Source organism: Scardinius erythrophthalmus, assembly GCF_964197995.2.
Source record: "Scardinius erythrophthalmus genome assembly, chromosome: 6".
NCBI classification, from domain to species: domain Eukaryota; kingdom Metazoa; phylum Chordata; class Actinopteri; order Cypriniformes; family Leuciscidae; genus Scardinius; species Scardinius erythrophthalmus.
This window is the reverse complement of record NC_138226.1, coordinates 7,746,836-7,769,735: the sequence shown is the minus strand read 5'-3', so window position 1 is coordinate 7,769,735 and position 22,900 is coordinate 7,746,836. Positions and strand designations below refer to the sequence as shown.

Sequence of the window (22,900 nt, the reverse complement as noted above, 5' to 3'; positions counted from 1 at the left end):
GACAGAGAGAGCTGTTTTCATGTATAGGTATTCTGTTACAATAATTGAAATTATCACAGAAAATAAAATACTTGGTTAAAAGTTTACTTTTCGGATATAAACACTAGGGGTGTCAAAATTAATCGTTTCTACGATGCATCGCGATGCAGACGAGGACGATTCGGTTTCGGTTCAGTAATAGACCATAACCGATTATAATGTACTGACGCTTTTCTGACGTCATTTGTTGCGTACGTGCTTTGTCGCGGTAGCATACAATGGCAGAGGGAGGCGAGACGCGAGTGCGAGAAAATAAAAAATGCTCCAACTACTTTAAAGCCGACATCTGGGCACATTTCGGCTTTTATGAACAACCTGGTAAGCACGACCTGCAGAAGACACGCGCTGTGTGCACTCATGTCACGCACAAATAGAATATGCAGGAGGTAATACCACTAACTTGATAAACCACGTTAGCCGTTTTCACCCCGAGCTGTTAACGCCTGGCAGAGTCTGACTGCTTTAGAGTAAGCGGATGAGCCCCAACGTCACCCGAATCCGCAGCCAAAAACAAATCATCCACCCGCCCAATAATTTTCTCTTATTTAAGTAGCCTATACGCACCCGATGGTCAAATTAAAATTATTCTGTGTTACGCGTGATTATAAATGGATGATCGTCACCTTCAACAGCGGATTCGGCGACGGTTGATGCGCGCATCTTTAATGGTAACATACACTGATTAATGAGCGCTGCTTTTAAATGAACATTTCTTTAAAACAATATTTATTTGACAGATTTCCTTTTCTTAATGGCATAAACAAGCTTTACTCCATAGACTGTAAAAAAAGCTTTACTCCCTTGAAACTTGAACTGGAATGTCACTGTTTCTGTCACTGCGACTTCCCGAACAGGCGAGCACACGCACACACATGCGCGCACACATCACTTTTGAAGTAAAATTTTAAATTGAGGATGCGGTGCATCCCGATGCATCGTGATATCGAATTGAACTGAATCGATGACATGATAATCGTAATCGAACCGAACCGTGAGACCACTGTCGGTTCACACCCCTAATAAACACTAATATCTGCCCTATCTTAATCTTTTGAAAGTAACTTTTTCAAATCAGGATTGTATCGATTATTTCGTTACGCCAGTAGGTGGCGACAAGCGAAATATATTTTGTCATTGAATGATTTATTCAAGATATTCGTTCAAGAACGCCGGTTCATCCAGTAATGAAACAAGTGAAGTCTTTGTGATTGAGTCGTTGAATCATTCATTCAGTTTTTTTTTAAAGAATTAATTCCAATTAATTAAACTTTTTAATTAATTAAATAGACTGCAGCAATTAACATTCATGCTACTTTTAGTTGTCTGTTCTGAATCGTTTTGAAACAAAAAGAATGTCTTTTTTTTTTTTTTAAGTGGCACTTTTATGCAATTTCTTTTGAGTTTATGGGTTCAGCAATAATTACAGAGAATTACTGGTATTATTCTTGAAAGTGGGAAGTCACATTTAGGATAATATATGTAATTTCAGAATCTGTTTTTGATTGCGTCCATTTATGCTATGCATGCAATTTTGGCTTTGAGAGTCTGTGCGATTGGAGACGGTGCTGTTTAATGTGCTGACACCTGGTCTATTACACATTCTGTTTTCAGTTAACACCCTTCACCAACTTCATGTGCAAGTAATGCATCAAAGACATGTCGGCTCATGCATTTCTGTTCTTGCTCAGACGAGCATATGATGTGTGCAAAGTTTTGGTTTATGTGGCTTGGTTCAGTAGAGGAAGACTCTTAAAAGTCTGCTTCATGTGACACAAGACAGTCACAGCACTCTTCTTTGGACCTGCCACCAATCGCTCTGGAGAGATGGGGGTCTGGATATTGTTGTGCAATTCAGATCTGAGTCTGTCCCTCTTTGCTTTTTGTGCAGGTGAACCGTCCCCCACTGTAGTTTCCCATCCGAGCCAAGGACATGGAGGAGTGTGAGTCCGCCCCTGCCAGTTTCAAGAGGAGGGCCTGGGCTCAGAGCCGAGACTCCTGGCAGGCTCCTGAGTCTCAGGACCAGGGAGCAGAGGAGCTGCTGTCTCCACAGCCTATGGAGGATAAGACTTCGACAGCCTCAGAAACAGGTACAGTCTTTCTTTTAATGATATAACGGTTCCAGTTTTTCAGGTTTGTTCGCTTCTGTGGTTACCTTAATACTTATCTAACCTTCCTCATATCTACACTTCTACTCGTACTTTGAGATCATCTTCTGCACTCACTCTTGTTCTCCCGCCTCAAACTTGCACAACTTCTATAGGGTCCCGAGCCTTCAGTCACCCACACCTTATTTATTGTTTGTTGCCACAGGATGTGCGAAACAGTGCAAGTCTTTTTGTTTTTAAATGTGACCCTTCTTTTTAGTCTTTAAAGGTCCCGTATTATGCCCCTTTTCACAAGATGTAAAATAAGTCTCTGATGTCCCCAGAGTGTGTATGTGAAGTTTCAGATCAAAATACCCAACATATCATTTTTTACAGCATGTTTAAATTGTAATTTTTTGGGGCTCAGAAAAACGCGCTGTTTTAGTGTGTGCCCTTTAAATGCAAATAAGCTGCTGCTGGACGACACAGGGGGCGGAGCTTCATGAGCTCGCGCTCAGTCTCTCAGGACAATTTCATCTCACGGAATGATGATAATATCAGAAACTCTCAGTAACGGTGTTCATTTCGAGTCGGACAATAATGCCTACAGAGTCAGAGTGCGGTATAGAGATGAAACAGGTATAGTTTAGTAGTTTAATTACGGTTATTATAACGTATTTGTCATCTGCTTGTATGTATCCATTATTTATTAATAGCCTACAAGTCTGCTGTCTGAATGATGATCAAACATATACTGATGAGTTTAATAAAGTTTATTGTACATCACACAAAAGATGAAGCGTCAGTTTTACTTCAGAAAATCACCGTAAGAGCTGAGTAAACACATTAAGTTATCAGAAGTGCGCAAGTACATAAACGAATTTCGGTAGAGTTGAGGGAGCATTCCTGTGGGCGGAGGTTAGTCAAAAAACTGTTCTACTGACGTCATTAAAGAAGGAAGTAGAGGGATGTAGTCCAAACGGGCCGTTTGATGTAGGCGACTTCTGTTAAATAAAATATCTCGCTTGGCATTGAACTTTGAGCTTTATAATTTTACAGATATTATTTATACTCTAACAACAACATTACACACTAACTAAAGTTTGAAACATGGGATCACGAAGAACGGGACCTTTAATGTGATTGCTTTTATGCTTGAATCCAGTTTCCAGGCTGTAATAATGATTTTTTTTGTCATTTAATGTTGATTGTTTTATTGTGTTTTTGAGGTGTCCTTGAGTGTCATATAAGGCGTCTGAATAAAATGTATAATAATAATACATAGTATTAGAGTTGAATTTTCAGGAATTTGTCATTTCAACCAATTAAGCAATGATTGGCGCAGCCATGTAGATTCAAAAATGCAGAAAATACAGTAGAAATCTTCTTAAAAGATTGAAGGTATGTTTACATTTAACAACATAGTAATGAACAGCAGTATTTACCATTGTGTATTGTTGCGTAAATGTTTTAATATATGAAAAATACCACACAAAAACTTATACCACTTAAGCAGTGCAAACAAATAGTTGATTGAAATGGACAGTTTGAACTGATTCATGAAAATTAATTATTATATTAACTATATTTTTGGAAGTTTCAACCAGAGATGTTATAAAATACTCCTGATTCTGTAGAAAATGATTAATTAATCTCCAAATATTCAATATATTTGATATGCTAAGATTGTAAATTGCTAGGATGTTAATTGCACACGCACAGTTACTGATAATATTTTAACATATTGTTTGCTTGATATGGATTGTATTGCCTCTTTAAATTTCACAGAGCTGTTTTTTTTACCACACTTTTACTTGAATTAAGCCTACAGATAACAGTCTGCATTTTGTGAATGTTTATATTTCTTGGCCTATTAAAATTCAGCGGTACGGAGAAATACCATTCATACTCCTATAAATAGACATGTATGCAATGTATGCAAATTTAGGCTGATATTTATATGCAAAACAGAATGGCAAACCATAAGATTGTTGTTTTAATCATTTGATTCGGAGTTATCAACATGACTTTTGGAAGTCGTAATGAACACAGCAGACAGAGAGATTGCAGAGGTTTGTCTGCTCGGCTTGGCATTTGATTCTCCATGCGAGTCATGATAAACCAATTAAGAGCAAAGAAAGGTTTTTGAAAAACAGGAATCCCAGAACACAGTGGTAGTTCAGAGAATGCCGTGGTTGTCGTCACAGTTAGATTTGACGTTTGTTTGTTTGTTTGTTTGATGTTGCTTTTAGGAAAATTAATTTGGTTATTACACGGAACAGTTACTTGTATTTTTTTTTTTTCTCAGGTCCTAATCCAAATCAAGTAGAGAACTGGCTCAGGACCTGCAGGTGAGTTACCTAAAAAAAACACGCTTATAAAATACAAATGCAAATAGTGTGAGAAAGATGTGTGTACACGCCATGGTGTGACGTGAATTGGTAAGTAAACAAATCGCTCAGATGCCTTCTGGCAGAGAAAAGCGTTCTGTCTCCTGTCTCTGGTGTCTCTGACAAGCTGTAAATTTGAGAGAATTGTGTGAATAGTTCAGTTGGTTCAGACCGTGATCTTCCCAGAGTCAGGAAAGTCTTTACTTGTGAGGACTGACTATTGTCCTTTGTGCTGCTGGGGTTTTTTTGGGGGTTTTTTGGTAGCTTTTCTGGGTCTGTAGGGGCCCATTAATGCTGGAGTTGTCCTCAGAGAGTTTGTAGTCTTTCTCTCTGTACTGCCAGGCCGTTTTTTTAAAAGATGCACGACTGTTTAGCTCTGAAACGCAGGAGGAAAGGGCCGTTTATTTACTTTGTTGATATACGTCCCTCATGACCAACATAAACCTTCCACGTGAAAAACAAAACCGAGATTCCAGAGTTGTTGGTGCGTGTCCCTGTCTGCCATTTCATCTTGTGATCTAAAAGGAAGCCTTGCATGTTTGTTTGAACATTGAAAGAAATGTGGCTTGAGAATCGTTTTTTGTCAGTGATACGATAATATTTAATTGAGGTCATAATCTGAATATTTGAGTTTAAAAGCTGGTATGCTTGTAAAGGTTTTACCAACATGTTTGGAATTATTCACATTGATTAAGTTATGTTGCTGTTCCAAAGTGAAAAACAAGAAATAAAATAAAACAGAGCCAAATCGCATTTGATATGGGCCATTATAATGACATTTAAACCATTTAAAGTTTGGCCTTGGTAATTTATTTATGTATTTATTTTAGTTTTTGAAAGAAGACTCACCAAGGTTGTGTTTAGTTGATGATAAATACAGTTAAAAAAGTATAATTGTGAAATATTATGACAATTTAAAATGACTAATCTCCATTTGAATATGTTTTATAAGGTTATTTATTCCTGTGATGCAAAGCTGAATTTTCAGCATCATTACTCCAGTCTTCAATGTCACATGATCCTTCAGAAATCATTCTAATATGCTGATTTGCTGCTCAAGAAACTTTTACTATTATCAGTGTTGATGAATTGAAAGTTTGGTTACGCTTTATTTTGAGGTGCCTGTGCCAGTGTTAAATAGTGAGTAATAATAATTAACTAGCCTACATGTACTTACTGTAGGATTAGAGTTAGGAATAGGGCTTGGTTTGGGCTAGCTACATGTAATTATGCATAATTTGCTGTTTTTACTAAAGTAAGTACGTGTAACACATGCAACAAGGATAGTGTAATATAAAGTGTTACTGAAAGTTCAAAAGAACGGCATTTTTTTGAGACTTCAATGATGAGTAAATGCCAGAATCTTATTTTCGGGTGATCTGTTCCTTCACAGTTGATTTAATCAAATGCTCAGAACTAGTACAAATTCCCCCGCTGAACCCAGTGCCACACACTAGGTCAATAAAAATACCTCGTGCTCGTCCTATTCCCAATTCCTGCTCATTATCATTAAACACACATGAGACAGACATCCTCCTACAGGCTGACAGGAAATGTAAGTGTCTCTAGCGCCGAGAGTTCGCTGGATATCCGGAGCCTGAAAGACTTTCGGTGGTGCTGCTGGTGTTGTGAAACATGGCGTGAGCTATTCTTAGCCTTGTCGTACGTGGTGTGGTTTTTTTCTCACGCCGTTCGGATCTCCAGGTGCCTGGATGAAAGTGCCAGGGGATTTCGAAGGCAGCGTTTTGTAAGTGCCTAGAGATTCTGTGTGTACGAAGAAACGAACACGAGAGGGAAGGATGTTTGAGCGTGTTTTTAGGGAGAGATCTGGCGAGTGTAAGGAGAGGAAATGACGTGTTGTTGATCTTTCAACAGGACTCCTCTCGGGGCCTCTTTGGACGAACAGAGCGGCAGTCCGTCCAGAGGTGAGTTCATCTTCTTCAGAACAAAAATGATGCATGCATCTGCATTTACGGTACATAAGTTGCATGTCGACGTTCTGGGATCGGTTTTACTGTAAAAGGTTACTCAACTGCTGGCTAACTCTCTTCTCCACCACTCCTTGTGAACTTTGGAGCAAGACCTCACAGTGCACTACAGCGCACATGCACATTCATTGGCACACACACACACACACACGCGCGCGCGCACACGTATGCTGCTTTGGGGCCAATAGCAGACCCCCACACACTCCAGGCAAAGTAGTGCTTGATTAGATGAAGGGTTCTTCAGAGATTAACACTATACGGACTGAAGCCAAGGGCCAGATAATGTGTTATGGATCAGGTCATTCGAAACTGCATCAGCAGTCTTCCTGATAACTTTGTAGGTAAGGCAAATGCACTTCAGAGTAAATATTTACTTTTAATCTCTCAGTGCGTGCAAGCCATAGCCACATTCGGGCTCTGAAGTACTTGGATGTATTTAAGTGCTTTTTTATGTTGAAGAGAATGGGAAATGATCACTTGTTCGTCACAATTGGTGAGTGTAAAGTGTTTGCTCTCTGAAAGCTGTTCTCTTTGTTTTTCAGGGCCATTAAAGAATGGCTGTAGCTTTGAAGATGACCTGTCCCTGGGAGCTGAGGGTAAGTACTTGACACTTTATCCCTCAATCAGATGTAATTGCTCTCAAGTGTGCTCCTTTGTGAGGAATGTGCCCAAGTATTCCAAGAATCCCACGTAACTTCTTAGAGGATAATGAACCAACTGACAAGCAAGAATGACTGCTGGCCGCCTTGTGTTATGGCTGTGTTGTTTTTAAAACCTGGTGGGTTTGTTTTCAGTTTTTGTGCTCTTTAGTGTTTACTTTCTATTTGGATTGTGTGCTGTTAAGGATACACAGTGACATGTTCACACATGCATGTGATATTCTGGTTGAAAGACTGGTCTTGGCACGTCAGATAACTTTTCTCTGGTTTCATGGTGCACCTTATGGACCATGTGTTAGCGGGAGAGGAACGCTTAAATAATAAAAGTGACTTTGCAGCGCACTTTTAATTCCACTAGTTCTCAGTGTCATAGCAGAGGTGTAGCAGAAGTCTGATGTTAGCTAGCAATTATTTGTGGTGAGGAATTATTTAATGCTGATGTGTTATGTTTAATTAGGGAGTGGATTTTTGATTTTTTTTGTGCTACACTTGTATTTTGTTTGTTACATACCGAGGGTCCAATATGGTACATTTTCAAGCCATACATTTTGCTAATCGGCCATTAATTATTATTATTTTTAATTATTTATGTTTTAAATAGAAAAAGCCACCGCTCATCCGTCAAAAAAGTCTTGTAGTGAGGTGCTGCTAAACTAAATCATCATTGAAAATTGTAAAAATACAGCAGCCGCACACTCAAACACTGTGCAAAAGATGCCTGAAGAGATTTTGCACAGTGTTTGAGTGTGCGGCTGCTGTATTTTTACAATTATTTATGTTTTAAAAATAAAATGTAAAATATTTATAAATACACTATGTATATATTTATTTATATTTACTTTATTTAAAAAAAAAAAATCTGGAGGAACATATGTAGGCATTCTAGATTTTTTGCTTGGTGAGTGTTAACTTTGGAACCTGTGTGTGCTACTTAAAACTTTAATATTTTTTTAAAAAACAACAGTAATAAAACAATATTTATGACAAATTAATGTAAAAACAATATTAATAGTAGGAAAAGCACTTGCATTGTTTGCTTGTGTAATGGGCCATCAATTATACTGTATTTTCTTGTATTATGCTATTTTATGTGTGGGTGTATTTTTACAGTTGTAGAATGACTAGTTTAAACAACACAACAAGTTGAGGAGAAACTTTTTTCTGCAGAGTTGCCACAAGCCATTGTGCAACTGCAGTTGACCAGGTTTCACCCCTCACTGTGTCTGTATGTGAAGAAACGAGTCCAGACTAGTTCCACTGAATGACTCAGCTCCTATCCGCACTTATTGACAAAAGCACAGGAATCAGGCAGCACCAGTTGTGGGAATTTCTGCGGAAATTCGAGGTTGAGCATTTACTCCTGAGGCTGATGGATGAGTGCATGTAAACCAGGATGCTTCAGGCCAGAAAATCTCTGGCTAATGTCCTCAGCGTCTCTGTGTTCAATCCTGTCCTCTTTAGTGAACTAAAACCTGGTGTCTAATGTGATTTGCAACACGAATCGTTTGGCAGGTTAGGATGTGTGCACATATAATTCTGTCATTGTGCTCTAAGTGCTGAGGAAAAGTGGATTGTCGTCCAGAGTGGATGTTCTCAGCTGAATAAATCACTTTTGGAAATTAACATTATCACAACGTTAAATAAGGCTCTTTAGTGAAAGAAAATCAGACTATTCCCACAATGCTAAAATGACAGCCGGGGCTTTTGCTAACTGCACTTGTTGTTTCAAAGGTCGACAGGTGTTTTGAGAGGAATTTGGTATCAAATTAGGAAGGAATCCAGCACAGTTAAGCCTATATTCTTCTTTTTCTCTCTACAGCCAATCACCTCCAGAACAGCAGCACAAAAACAGAGGCCAATGGGTAAGCAAAAATTTTGAAAAATAAAATTTTCCCATCTTCTGTTTTGTTCTAGTCACCGGTGGATGACTGTCTTCTTTCCTCAGCTATGAAATGCCAGCCAAGGCCAAAAGGAGCCAGTTCAAACAGAAGGGCAGAAGTATGAACTCCACAGGCTCTGCAAAGAGCAGCACCACAGTGTCCAGGTACTTTAGAACAATGACGTACTAAAGTTATTAACACATGTAAAATCTATGTGCTTGTGAATCAAGGCAAGGAGTTTGAATACAATAAATGTATAAGCTTTTTAATTTACGTTTTACTATAGTTAATGATAATCTGGCTATATTTAAATAACTTTTACTTATGTTTCAGATTAGTGATAGACCAATTTGTTGGCTGATATTTGGCTAGTTAAATAGCTATTACTAATAATTTTATATGCATTATACATTGTATGTACAGTATGCACAGTATATATATGTATGTATATGTACTGAGTTTTAAGTTTAGAGACATGCTCCAGGAAAAAAAAGCCCATTTAAGACCGTGAGTTGTCTCCTAGAGCAGGAGTGTGCAACCTGCATCTTACGCAGATTGCTTCTCCAACGCAATGGAGGTGCCATTGCGTTGGAGAAGCAATCTGCGTAAGATGCAGGTTGCACACTCCTGCTCTAGGCGAGAACTCACGGTCTTCCAGGCCAAGTGTATGCAACCACTGGCGCCTAATTTCCAAGTCTGCTGGAAAGCTATGCAGACCAGCAGTGCTGTTGCAATCAGTAACTCTACCTACGTCCCATCCTAACCACTGTACTAAATACAGATAAAGCTAATGCTAAACATCTACGCTAACTTGAAGCTATCCTAACTGATGCAATACTATGCTACTAACTAAATAAATTCAAGGCCCTGGAAAGTTTTTGAAAATAAACATGCATAGATACAGGTCCTTGAAAGTGCTTGAATTTATTTTGTGCAAGGAAGAAATTCCATATTATTCCCTCCGGTCCGGTAATGTGTTATTTCGCCAACACTTCGTGGCACTTTTTTGCAACGATTTACGTTAGTTACGCGCATTTACGCGTTACATTAGGATGTTTCCCCCATGAGGTACTTTGTGTTGTACATTGCCATGACGTTCACCTGCGCACAAAACTAGGGATGCACCGATACCACTTTAAGTACAAGAACTTACATTTGGGTACTTGCCGATACCAAGTACCAATATGATGCTGCGTTCTATTATTTATCCGTGTCAGAGTTCCGACTAGGAAGACAGACGTTGCCTAGCAACACGCACCAACACGCCCCCTTTCCTCGGATTTTGCCGCTCTGAACTGAAGTTTAAACAACCGAGCAAGAATTCCGATACGGAATCCAAGATGGCTGCGCCCTGTGTTACTTGTTTTCATTGTTTTTGTACCGCTTTGGTTGTTTAAATGACGTTGTTTAAATTTTAATCACTCGTCGTATTACTGCAATACCTTACTGCGTCCGTATCACTGCCTGTGGGTATGGGAATCGGTCTTGTTGTGAGTGCAATATTGAATGAAGCCTTGTTTCAAACGGGTGTTACTAACGTGGCTAGCGTTGCTAACAGAAGGTAAACTAGTAAGCACATACTTATTTTGGAGCGCCTGGTACTCGGCCATTGCTACCATAGCAACAGCTTTCCGGGTGGCGTCCATGTTTTTCTCCGACTCGGACGCGCAAAACATACCAGAACGCTTGAAGTGTGGAAGTGACGTCATATCCGAGGTCCGAGTTGGTTCGTTGACAATAATAGAATGCACCATGAGTACTTAATAATACCATCACAGTTCTTCTAACAATGTTTTATTTTCATCATATGTTTTTCACTTTCTGACTGAAATAAAGTAAATAGGCCTATACAACTTGTATGATCAAATTGCAAGAGCGCGATCACTTGTGAAAAGAAGGAGAAACATTTTACGGAAATGCTGCGTCTATGGTGAGCTGGTACCTGCTTGCGTCACGCGGGGAAACAACTTCCAATAGGAAAATTCAACTGCAATAGCCACCGTTCAACCTGAAGAGGGCAGCACTCAGACGTTTTTACACCATATATTTTAGAATTAAAACGCTTTATACCCAAATGTCGAAAAATGTACTCGAATCAATGAACAGCACTAATAAAGCCCCAGTCTTACACATCATTAACTAAACAAAGTTGTTTTAGGGTTTAGTTACCCTTTAACTAAGGTTAACCTTATTGTAAAGTGTTACCAAGATCTTTATCTGTAATGCATCACTTTGGCAAATATTGTTTGGGTGATGCAGATGTGTGTCTTCATTGATGTTGTTTTTCCTGCAGTGTTTCGGAACTGCTGGACCTGTATGAGGAGGATCCAGAGGAGATTTTATACAATCTCGGCTTTGGACGGGAGGAGCCCGACATCGCCTCAAAAATCCCTTCTCGTTTCTTCAACTCGTCTTCTGGCGCCAAGGGCATCGACATCAAAGTTTACCTGGGAGCCCAGATTCAGCGCATGGAGTTGGAGAACCCGAACTATGCCCTAACAAGTATGTCAACTGAGCTGTCAACACAATCTATGACGTTTGATAGCATTTCTGCCCCCGTGATTCACACCGATCGAAATGATGAATTGAGGGAAATATTAAATGTTACATGCAGCGTGTAGTGATTCATTTATGCCTACATTTGTCCCCTCCCCTTTTTTTAATCTGAAAACTAATAATTACATCATTCTTTCGTTTCGCATGGCCTTGATGCTTAGAAATAACATTGTAGCTAGGCAACCGGACAACATTTAAGTCAACATAAAGTCAAAACAGACTGTTTACCTTCTTAATGCACGTTCTTGGTCTTATTGTGCAAAATTCATCGTGCATGTTATTGCAAATAAAATAATGTTTGTTCTAGAAATCTTTTAGCAAAATAACTTAACTTCCTCTGCTTATTTAAATGACTTTCTTTTTTGGCTCACATGCAAAGCATTCTCCAGTAACTCCACTCCAGGTTTTCAAAAATCCCCACTCCTCGCTCGCTCCCTGCTCTCAAGTGAAAGCGAAATTTGCACCGTTACCGATCTACTGTCAAGTTTTTTTCCATATTTTTTTGCATCTGGAATGCCTATGTATTTCTAAGTCTTTTTTCTTAATCTCAGTAATATTTCACAAAACGTTCTTGTATTTTGTTTGCTTTTAGTCTATTAACGTGGTTTAATTAAATGCATATTTCTGACATGCAATTGCATTTAGGGATGAATGATATATCATTATTGACCAATATTTATTTATTTTATTTTTTTATCAGTCTTGGCATCAATTGCTTAATTGTGCATTAAAAAAGCGAATAATTTAATAACACTTTTAAATATTAAAACTGCGTTAACATTGCAAATCTCAAAATGAATATCCACTTTTCATTCTGTACATTTATATATGCCTAAATTCACTTCCAGCATTTAAAAAATGTATAAAACAAATTCTGTTTTAATTCATATATTTTGAGAAAATAGTGTATAATTTTAATATTGGACATTTATTAATTATCAGCCTTAACATGAAAATATCTATCAACATCATTATCAGCCAGGATTTTAATATCAATTCATCCTTAATTGCATTATCGATCCTGGGGCAAGAGAGAGAAAAAAAAGAAGCACTGCTTACACTCGACAGTCTTACGCCACTGCATACAAGTATTTAACCATATAAAGATGTAAGACAAAGACAGCAAGATAAGAGTTGAGGGAAGTTGTGGTGCCTGGAAAAGATGTGTGTTTGACACTAAGACCACATTGCAGAACATCTAATCCATGGCGTTTCTCAATTACTCCATATCTTCAACCAAACACTGAGCTCCTAACCCTCAAACACTCGCTGTGTGTGCGAGGGCTGTTCAGACTCCGTAGAAGTTGAGCACAACAAAGCCATTGTCCTCCGTGGGCACAGAAATGAGAGGCAGAGACAGACGGCAACGGAGAGAGAAAGTGACAAGCAGGCTGTGGCACAGCAGAGCGGATTCTGCCACCCGCTCACATCAGGATTCGGCCTGTGTGCCAGCTCTGTGCCAGCTTTTGTGTTGGCCTACATTTGCATAATTCTCATTGAGCCAAGACAAAGCATCGGAACAGGAAGAACCTTGGTGAGGGAAGGGATGTGTGAAGTCTGTAATAAGGCCTGTTTTGTTGATCGTGAGTGCACATCTATCTATCTATCTATCTATCTATCTATCTATCTATCTATCTATCTATCTATCTATCTATCTATCTATCTATCTATCTATCTATCTATCTACTCTTTACCTTTAATATTAAAATATTTCTATGAATATTAACAAAGAATATACAAGTTATGTAAATTATTTTAATTTAACATTTTATTTATTTGTTTATTTATTGAAGCCCCATACAATTCATGATATTTTTATATTATAATGTTTCATTATATTCATATTTAATATATATGATTATATATATATTATTTGAAAAGCTTTGTTTGAATGTAGCTGTCAATTTGATTCATTTGTTTTTTAAATAAACAGATTTCAATTCAATTTGATGGTGCTAATAGTGCAGAAAATTGTACACTTTAACTTTAAATATTAAAATATAAATATAAAAAAGACTCTAATTTAGGTCAATTCTTTTAAAATAAACATTCAGATTATTAATTCAAGTAATTATTAAACATACAAGGTATTATTCAAGCAATTATTGCTGTCAGTATTAAAATAAGCAACAAGGAAACAATTTACAAGTAATAGAACAAATAATATTACTGACATCAGCAACAGTTTTATTAGGTTAGTAGTAAACAGTCATTTTTAATGCCACAACTGTTTATGCTCATACCTCACTAGGCAGACATTTCGGATTTGAATGTTTTTTCATGTTTTGTGGACTTGTTCCCCCATGTCTTGTTGTCTTTTCTTGCATAACTCTTGCTTCTTCCTCCCTAAATGCTCCTCCATGGGGGCTGTGATCTCGAATAGGACTTGCTTGTCCCTCTTTCACAGAAAACCACACTCTCTGTTCCTCTTTTCTTTTTCTGGCACATGTCCTGCGAGCCGTTCCTGAACGCTGACTCAGCCTGGCTGCATTGCAGGAGATAAATGAAGACGATTGATTTCTGAGCACCACACATCACTGGCTTGTTATCACTTGTTGTCATTCCATTACATGCCTGCAGTATTGTCAAATCTTTTTCCTTTATGTCAGCCATAATGACAAGCTTGATGTTGATAAAAAACCATTGACATAAAACCGTCACACAAAAGTTAACCGGATCTCATATTTGCACCGAGAGGCCCTATCTTTTTTATTTTTTGTATTGTGTGTTTTAAAAAATTTTTTTTTTAATAAAATACACGCTTCACTTACATAACTCCCATATGAACAACAAATAAGTAATTACACTGCTTTGAGTTTAACTAACCTTACTAATTAGCATTTTAGAAAATCAGCCTTACATAGAAACAATTCTTGACTCATTTTGACTCTGACATGATTAACCCGCGGTTAAAGTGAGTCAATTCTTTCCATGATTCAAAATGATGATTCCTGTAGTCAATTCATCTAATTTACAATGTGGTTTGACCAAGGTTACTTTATTTGTCAGTTATTTATTTATTCATTTGTTTATAAGTTTGTTTATGTGTTGAAACCTTATATAATTCATATATTATAATATATTATTATTACAATCAATTATTTATTGTACTTTACTATTAAAAAAATACAATACAATATATTAATATATGTACTTTTTTTGTTCTGTGTACTAGGAAACACTGATTGAAAGTGCTTTCTATTGTTTCTGTTTTAATTTCTTAAGTTTCTCCTTTTTTTTTTTTTTTTTTCTTGACTAAATCAAGTTTGCTCTCCTTTTTCCGTAGGTCGATTCCGTCAAACAGAAGTACTGGCTACGGTGGCAAACGTTTTCACAGAAATCTACTCCCACGTGTCTGGAAGACCCATGGAGAAAATCGGCAACGTCGACATAGAGGTTAAAACACCTCCATTAAAAAGGAATAATTCCGCCCTGAATGTGGCCAAAATTCTAAAGCGGAACATTACGAGACAGAACCTGTTGGCCTCCGGCACGGACGGATCGGCCAAACAGCCTTCAGCGCCTGATGCTGACAGCGCAGAGAGTGCGAACTCTGACATACGGGACGGGCTGGCGGATACCGAGCACAAGCCACAGCAGAAGGTCTTTAGGAAAAAAGATTCATCTCTGGCAACAGTGACCGAGGAAGCACAGCAATGTATCTCAGAGGCCTCGCTCAACGGAGACATCCCAGAACCTCTAGCCAAGGACTCTACGTTAACGAATGGCGATCACTCCAGTTCGTCACCAGCTCTGGACAAAGACACGCCACTTTCCCCAGTCCTGGTGAGCATCAGTCGCGTTTCTGACGAGAGTGACCTCACAACAGAGTCAGAACTCAAAGAGCACGAGCGCCAGAAGACCATCACTTCCACGCCAGATAAGGAACCATCCAACCTGCTGCCCAACCCACACATAGCCCACCTGCTCAGCCAGCCCAGAGACTCCTTTGAAATGGAGGAGGTAAAGTTCCCTCTCGCTTCCACTTTACCAAAACAATCCTCCCTGCTTTCCCTTGTCCAGTTCTCACGCTGACAATCATCTCCAAGTTTCCCCTAAAGTTTCTTTTGTGTGCGTTTTGTTGTAAAAACAGCAGAGGGTCATGACACTTAAAGCTAAAAATAAGTAGGGAACATGGAGCGCCTGGAGTATTTTCTGGGGATTATGGTTTTGCCTTTGATTAAGTTGGAGCATGATACTAATTCCTAATAGCAGACAATTTTCACCAGTGATACTTAGGGTTGGGAATCAAAAATCGATTCCAATTCTGGAACCGGATACTTGAGGTCAGGAATCAGATAAGATTTGTTATAAAATTACAATTTCTATTCCTCGTATCGATTCCTTTGTGTGCATTTTAATATGACTTTAAACCATTCAAGCGCTGTTTTCTATGCTATGCGCACAGCCATAGCGTGCGCTCAGAAAGCCGCCTCTCATACTTAATGCGCGATACAAAACTGATTTGTCTTCCGCGTCTTTTTGCACTTAAACTGACAAATACACACAAAAAGATGTACAAAATATCCTCGTAAACACAGTTGGCTATTTCTTAAGTAAATGAAAAAAGTTGATAAGAAAACACGTGTAACAGTATATTGTATCCATTCAGCTCTTAAAGTGACAGCAGCCTAATATTCCTGCTGCCGTCTCTATAATAGCGTTAATCAGACAACAAAAGACAGAGAAAATGTACTCGCTGTTTTTGAGTGAATAACTTTTGTAACGATATTTTCTAATGTATATTTATAAAGTGCTGTTATTTTTACATTTGATTACAGTTTCTGTATCTGAATAGTACATGAAAATCTTAAAAAAACCTGTTTTATCTTTCTTCAGTTGTATTTATTTGTGTGATTGCTAATTAGTTTATTGTTCTTTTTTAATTACTGAGTGTTTAGTTGTCTTTAATAATGCTTGAAATTTATATTAGTTAGGCTAGTTGTTTTTGCTATGGTATTTTTTAAGCCATAGTCAAAAGTTCCTTCTGTAAAATTATATTATTATCAATTAATTTAACAGTCAAATATTTATTGTAAATTACTAGTTAAGATATAATAATAATAATAATAATATAATTTTACAATTTTAATGTACAATTAATAAATGAATGGTTCGATTTATTTGTATATCTTTATCTTTTTTTTTCTTTTTCTTTTTTTGCATTCTTGAAAAGTTGAGCCTTTTTGAGAGTTATTCCCAACTTAAAGGGATAGTTCACCCAAAACTGAAAATTCTTACTCACCTCATGTCATTCCAAACCTGTATGACTTCCATTCTTCTTTCAAACACAAAAGATGGTAGTTTGAAAAATGTCTGTATTTTGTCCATACAATGAAAATCAATGGGTCCAATGTTGTTTGGAAGCCAGCATTGTATAAAACATATTTTTTTTAATGTTCTGCAATAGATAGTAAGTCTTACAGGTTTGGACCAACATGAGGGTTAGTAAATGATGATAGAATAATCTTTTATTGCTCTGTTTGTTTGAGCATCCGGACACGGCATGATATAGCAACACTGATTTGACCAATAGTTTGGGTTTGGGGTGTGACTATCTGTCTGTCAAAACCACCCAGTACTTTTACCAGGTCATTTTATATGCTGGCCCTTGGTCATACCTCATTTTCTAACATTGGCTTATGAGCAGCATCTTTTGAGTATCTAAAACTGGTGTAATGTTCAAGTGTGACTACGCTGCTGTGTTGTAATCTGTCAGAATGGTAATAATCTATTTCTTTGCAGTTGCAGAGTAATGAGGATGAAGCTCTTCCTGGTCCTGGTGGCATGTCTCGAGATGGCAGCGGTGAGTGTGGACTGACTGCGGTTATCAGTCACGCTACCAGGAAACTGAATTTGTATTCGCTATTTGCAATTTTGAAGCATTCAAAACACATATCATGTAAAAGTGACCTCTTAGCAACAGGTTTTTTATAGTTACGTTTGCTATGGTATTGTTTACAACATGACAATCAGTAAGATTTAAATTTGAATTAAGATAAAAATGCTTTCAGACTCATTCCTCCTGAGAATGCAACGGCTGTTTGATCATATCGGGTTGTCTTTCCCTAGAAGAAAACAGAGGAAAAAATTCTTATTCATAACTATGATTCTGTCTATCACGCTGTCCTATAGCCCAGCCCTAAAGAGCTGAAGGGGACTCTAATTATATGTCTTTTAGAGACAGTATAGAGCAAGTCTGCCCTCGTGTGGTAGAATTTAGTAGATGTTCACTAGAAGAATGTTCTAGATTCAAGTTAAAGTTGTTTGAGTCATAATTATGTTCTGTGATATGCAACATTATACTAACAAACTTGTTATTATTACAGTGAATAAGTGATAGGAAAACAGACAAATATGTGGCAATAATTTACAATATTCACCACACTGAACCTAAATAATGAGATCTAAGCCTTAAAACTCATAAGCATGAATGATAACCTGGCTTTAAATTTGAGAAGCCTTCTTCTGCTGGGAAATTAGTCATTCGCACTCAGTTTTGGTGCTTGTGTTGTTTCTCCTACAGAGCGGTTATTGAGGACTGCCAGCCAGCAGTCTGACAGCAGCGGGTTTGCAGAGGACCCATCCACAGACGGTTCGGGTTATCACCTGAAGGTACGAGAGTGGGCATAACCATCTGGGCTCTCAACAATCTATGAATACAAAGTGTAATCCTCTTCGGATTCATGTTTATCAGACCCATGTTATTTTGTTACCCATGTGAATTTAGTTTTCACTAATATATAAAAAAAAAAAAAAAAAAAAAAAATATATATATATATATATATATATATATATATGTATGTATATATATATGTATATAGTAATAAATCTGGTTCTGATTGATGGCCTGTCAACTGGTGCATATCTACTGAAAACTCTACATCTTGAAAATGTCCTTTTTAAGATGCACCATAACTTGTGCCATGTGTGTTCTCAGGGAACATAAATCTAACTTTCAACATAAATTTTCCTAAGAACCAGTTCATTGGATAATGGAAGTGAAACTTCTCTCTTTTATTAGGTGCAAGATAGCTCAGACAGCTGTGACAGTGAAACTACAGTGACATCGCATGCAGGAGAAGTCAGCACTCCAGTAGCGTTGGAGTACCCCAACTTTGAAATATTGCTGGGCGAGGAAACCCATCCTCTGCCCAGAGGCACATCTAGCCAGAGTGGAGCCAACAGACAAGTCCCTGTGATCCCCAGCCTCCAGATTCCCAATCCAAACTCTGACAATATTAGCTCCAATGGACCATTCTTTTCTCCTAACTCTGATAGGGCTTCCAGCATAGTGCAAGAACCCACCACAGACTCTCCAGAAGTGGATTTGACCGTGATTGTAAATCCTACAACAGATTCAGATGTAACTCATGAGGGCAACATATCCCAGCCTGGTTTGAGCATGAATCCAGACTCTCCTGAAGATCTACATTCATCCTCTGGACCAGAGTCATCGGATCTTGAGCAATGCCCCCCCACGGCTCAAAGCAGGCAGATGGCCCTCCACACAGCCCATCAAAGGTCATCCTCAATGGACGAGGAACGTCCTGGCCGAGTATGGGTGAGGGACAAGGACTTGCTGAGGGAAAGCTTAGAGAGGAATCCTTTAAGGAGATCCAGCTCCCTCCCAATGTCTTCTCTCAACCCGGCTCGAGTGGTCACCTCCATGCGCATCCAACTTGGAGAGGGTTCGGTCAAACACTGTACCCCACCCTCGTACACATACCGCTACGACGAGGAGAATCGCAGTGACCGGGAAGAAGTGGATTCCATCATGGAAGAAGACGAAGTTGATCATGCCGACAGTAAATCTACGCTCATGAATTCTGCTCCAGCAAGTAGATCAAAGACCGATAGGGGAACACCACCACCACACCATCTCAACATACCTCAACATCTGACTCGCTCTTCCAGCTCGCTTTATAGTGTCCCTGCCGACTGGCCCCAGAGGCCCCTGGGTGAAGGTCCAAGCTGGAGCACATCTAGCGTCCCAAACCTTTCTCATTATACAGGTCAGGCCCACCCTCTTCCTCCTCCTCCTCCTCCTCATGGGTCCTTCTACTCTCCACAACATGGATTGGCCTACAACTTCTCGTACCCTACAAGACTTCCCCACCACACTCCCTTCCCACAACCGCAGAGCTCGCCTTGTCCTCAGCCACTTCAGAGCAATACATTTACTCCACCACAGGGGGTGACCTTTGCACCCCAGCACAACATGCATTATGCGCATCCGCACAGCACACCATACAGCCCATTCTCTCCACCTTATAACGTTTCTCAGGGAGCTCCCTACAGCCCCTCATTTAACATCCACGGCAGCGCGTACCAAACTCACATGCCTCTTGCGCAGTCCCACAGTGCCCCCTACAATTTGGGGTACAACAATTCTTCACATCACCCCGGTGCCCCCTACAGTCATCCATATTATCAGTCTCCCCCTTACCCTTTCTCCTTTGGGACTCCTCCAGCACCCGCTCCTGCGATGGGCAGCACAGAGATGCAGCTCAGGAGGGTCCTCCATGACATCCGTGGGACAATGCAGAACCTTGGTCAGGTGAGAACTGCCAAAATTACTTGTATACTTGTGTGTTTCATCCAAACGGTCTTAACCTATGGTAAACCTGGTTATTAATAAGGCTGTGCCTGACAAGGATGTATTAGTAACCGTTTCTGATTCTGATGGTAGAAATAGGGTTAGCTGGTGGAGTTTTTGCTATAGGACAGTAGATATATTTGCATGGGCTGGACTTAGGAAACATCAAGTAATGTGAAAAATGAAGGAGTGTTTCTAGGTGTGTGGGGGTGGGTGGCAAACCCTACATTATGGGGACAAAATGTTCAAATCATATTAAGTGATTTTTTTGAAAATGTAAAGAAGCAAAACTGCGATGAGTAGGGTTAGTGTAAACGGATAGAATATACAGTTTGTACAGTATAAAAATCATTGTCTATGGAAAGTCCCCATTAAACATGAAAAAGAGGTTGTGTCTGTGTGTGTTCATGTTTTTCTATCCCGGTGGGATTTCCTGAATGCACACTTACCAGGGGACTCGTGTCACCGTGGGGACCTAAATCGAGGTCCCCATGATGAAACAAGCTTATAAATCATACAGAATTAGTTTTTTGAAAATGTAAAAATACACTGAAAATGCCGTTTTCTGTGATGGGTAGGTTTAGGGGTGGGGTTAGTGTAAGGGGATGTACAGTTTTATTCAGTTATACTTTTATACAGTTTGTACAGTATAAAAAAAAAACATTTATGTCTATGGAGAGTCCCCACAAAGATAGTGAACCAGACATGTGTTTGTTTGTTTGTTTGTTTGTGTGTGTGTGTGCGTGTGCGTGTGTGTGTGTGTGCGTGTGTGTGTGTGTGTGTGTGTGCGCACGTGTGTGTGTGTGTATAACCTATGACGTGTGTGTGTGTGTGTGTGTGTGTGTGTGTGTGTGTGTGTGTGTGTGTGTGTGTGTGTGTGTGTGTGTAACCTATGACCTGTAATAAGTGTTTTGTTTCACACAAAGTTTATATATATCTACATAAAGTAGAACAAGGAAGTGTGTTCCGGATTCTTCCGAATCCCACCTCAAATGCAAATATTCAGCCGAGTCAGCATGCTGCATATCCCGGGCTCAGTTTATACATGTATTTCCTGCGTGACTCATAAGTGATCACTGATCTGTGGTTTTGTTGGCAGAGCTCATCGGCGCATGGAGGGGACACACCCATTGACAGGATCAGTACACCACGCTCTGTCCAACTGCTTTATGAGGTACATCATTTCCCAAAGAGGAAGCAGACACATAGTTCATTTTCATAACCTTGAGTTGCATCAGTAGAAGCCTCTTGTGAAATTGAGATGATCATCTAGCTTGTGCAAGAGTTTTCTGGATAGTGTTTAACCTAGTGTTTATGTCCCTACCAACTTGCTGAAGGAGCTCCAGATGCGGCGCAGGAGTCTGAACGTCTTCCGGACTCAGATGATGGATCTGGAGCTGGCTCTTATGAGACAGCAGTCTATGGTCTACCAGCATCTTAGTCCAGATGAGAGGTGAGGAACAAAATCACAAGCCACAAAGGGCAAAGTGCTTCGCCCTCTGGCTCCTTTTGCCCAAGTCTCACACACTGTATTAGAAAGCCAAAAAACATATTTTTTAAACTGGGGTCCTAAGGGGGTCTGCAAAAATAAATAAATCAAATTGAAAAGATATTACAAAATGTTCCTTGTCGCTCTGAATGGCAGTACAATTTTACAGAGAGAAAGCCACTGAATTAATAGTCAAATGAATCATACATGCTAATGATTTATAGGCATATTAGTATGATTTCTGAAGGACATGTGACACTGAATACTAGAGTAGGCCTAATTGCTGCTGAAAATTCAGCTTTGCCATCACTGGGATAAATGACATTTTAAAATATATTAAAATAGAAACAGTTATTTTAAACTGTAATATTTCACATTTCTGTTTTTACAAAAGTATGTTAGTTTCCAGTAGCACTGAACAGCTTTAGAATTTGACCGAGAGAAAGGCGGATGTAGCAATAAACTAATCAAGAACCCTAAAATATGTAAACAAATCATATATGCTAATGATTAATCACTATTGGAATAAAATGACCATCGGAACGGTATTGGTGTTAAAATATTGTTTTTCTGTTTCAACCTCAAATTGATATGATCGCTACACCTCTACTAGCGATTTACCAAGTATTTACTAACTGTCTGGACTGGAGAACTGATAAAAACTTGAAACTTTGCTGTTGCAGGCGGGAGGCGGAACATCTGGAAACCCTGCGGACTGCAGTCAGACAGGAGCTGCAGGATCTGGAGCTTCAGCTGGAGGATCGCCTGCTCTCTCTGAATGAAGAGATGCGCAGCAGCTCTCAGCACAGCAGCCTCTACCGCCACCACATGGTCAGTGGATGAGACTGCAGCTGCCTCATAATAAATGATAAAGGATGCTGTAATAGCTTAGCTTAGACCTAATTCTGCTTTAAAGTCCCCGTGAACCGGAAGTTGCAAACGACTTTTCTCCAGTGTTGTGACGTATTTCCCAGTGAAACGGAATATTGAATAGAGGGTGGGATTTTACTTTAGCGCGCCTCCTCTTCATCTCTTGCTCATAGCAGACTAACAGTTTGAGGGGAGTGGTTAAGCGTTTTCAACCCAAGCCGTCAAACTGACGTCATCAGAGAAGGAACGCCATTCCAGACCGGAAGTAACTTTTCAGATTTTGATTAAACATTACCACGGCAAACAATTGTTTTTCTGTGTTAACCACAAGACTAAGTAATATGCG

The 22,900-nt window shown here is 39.1% G+C and overlaps 1 protein-coding gene across 1 annotated transcript in view; it reads left to right on the top strand.

Moving 5' to 3' along the window:
- itprid2 (ITPR interacting domain containing 2) overlaps window positions 1-22,900 on the top strand; it is a 42,314-nt gene that overhangs the window by 14,626 nt on the left and 4,788 nt on the right. Inside the window, exons 2-15 of the mRNA XM_081367512.1 lie at window positions 1,928-2,126; window positions 4,432-4,474; window positions 6,389-6,438; window positions 7,044-7,097; window positions 8,980-9,022; window positions 9,106-9,204; window positions 11,334-11,542; window positions 14,883-15,559; window positions 17,342-17,402; window positions 18,123-18,211; window positions 18,621-20,156; window positions 21,295-21,369; window positions 21,533-21,648; window positions 22,368-22,515. Coding sequence (XP_081223638.1) covers window positions 1,970-2,126; window positions 4,432-4,474; window positions 6,389-6,438; window positions 7,044-7,097; window positions 8,980-9,022; window positions 9,106-9,204; window positions 11,334-11,542; window positions 14,883-15,559; window positions 17,342-17,402; window positions 18,123-18,211; window positions 18,621-20,156; window positions 21,295-21,369; window positions 21,533-21,648; window positions 22,368-22,515 — 3,357 coding nt within the window. The 5' untranslated portion in view covers window positions 1,928-1,969. The remainder of the gene's footprint in view (window positions 1-1,927; window positions 2,127-4,431; window positions 4,475-6,388; window positions 6,439-7,043; window positions 7,098-8,979; window positions 9,023-9,105; window positions 9,205-11,333; window positions 11,543-14,882; window positions 15,560-17,341; window positions 17,403-18,122; window positions 18,212-18,620; window positions 20,157-21,294; window positions 21,370-21,532; window positions 21,649-22,367; window positions 22,516-22,900) is intronic.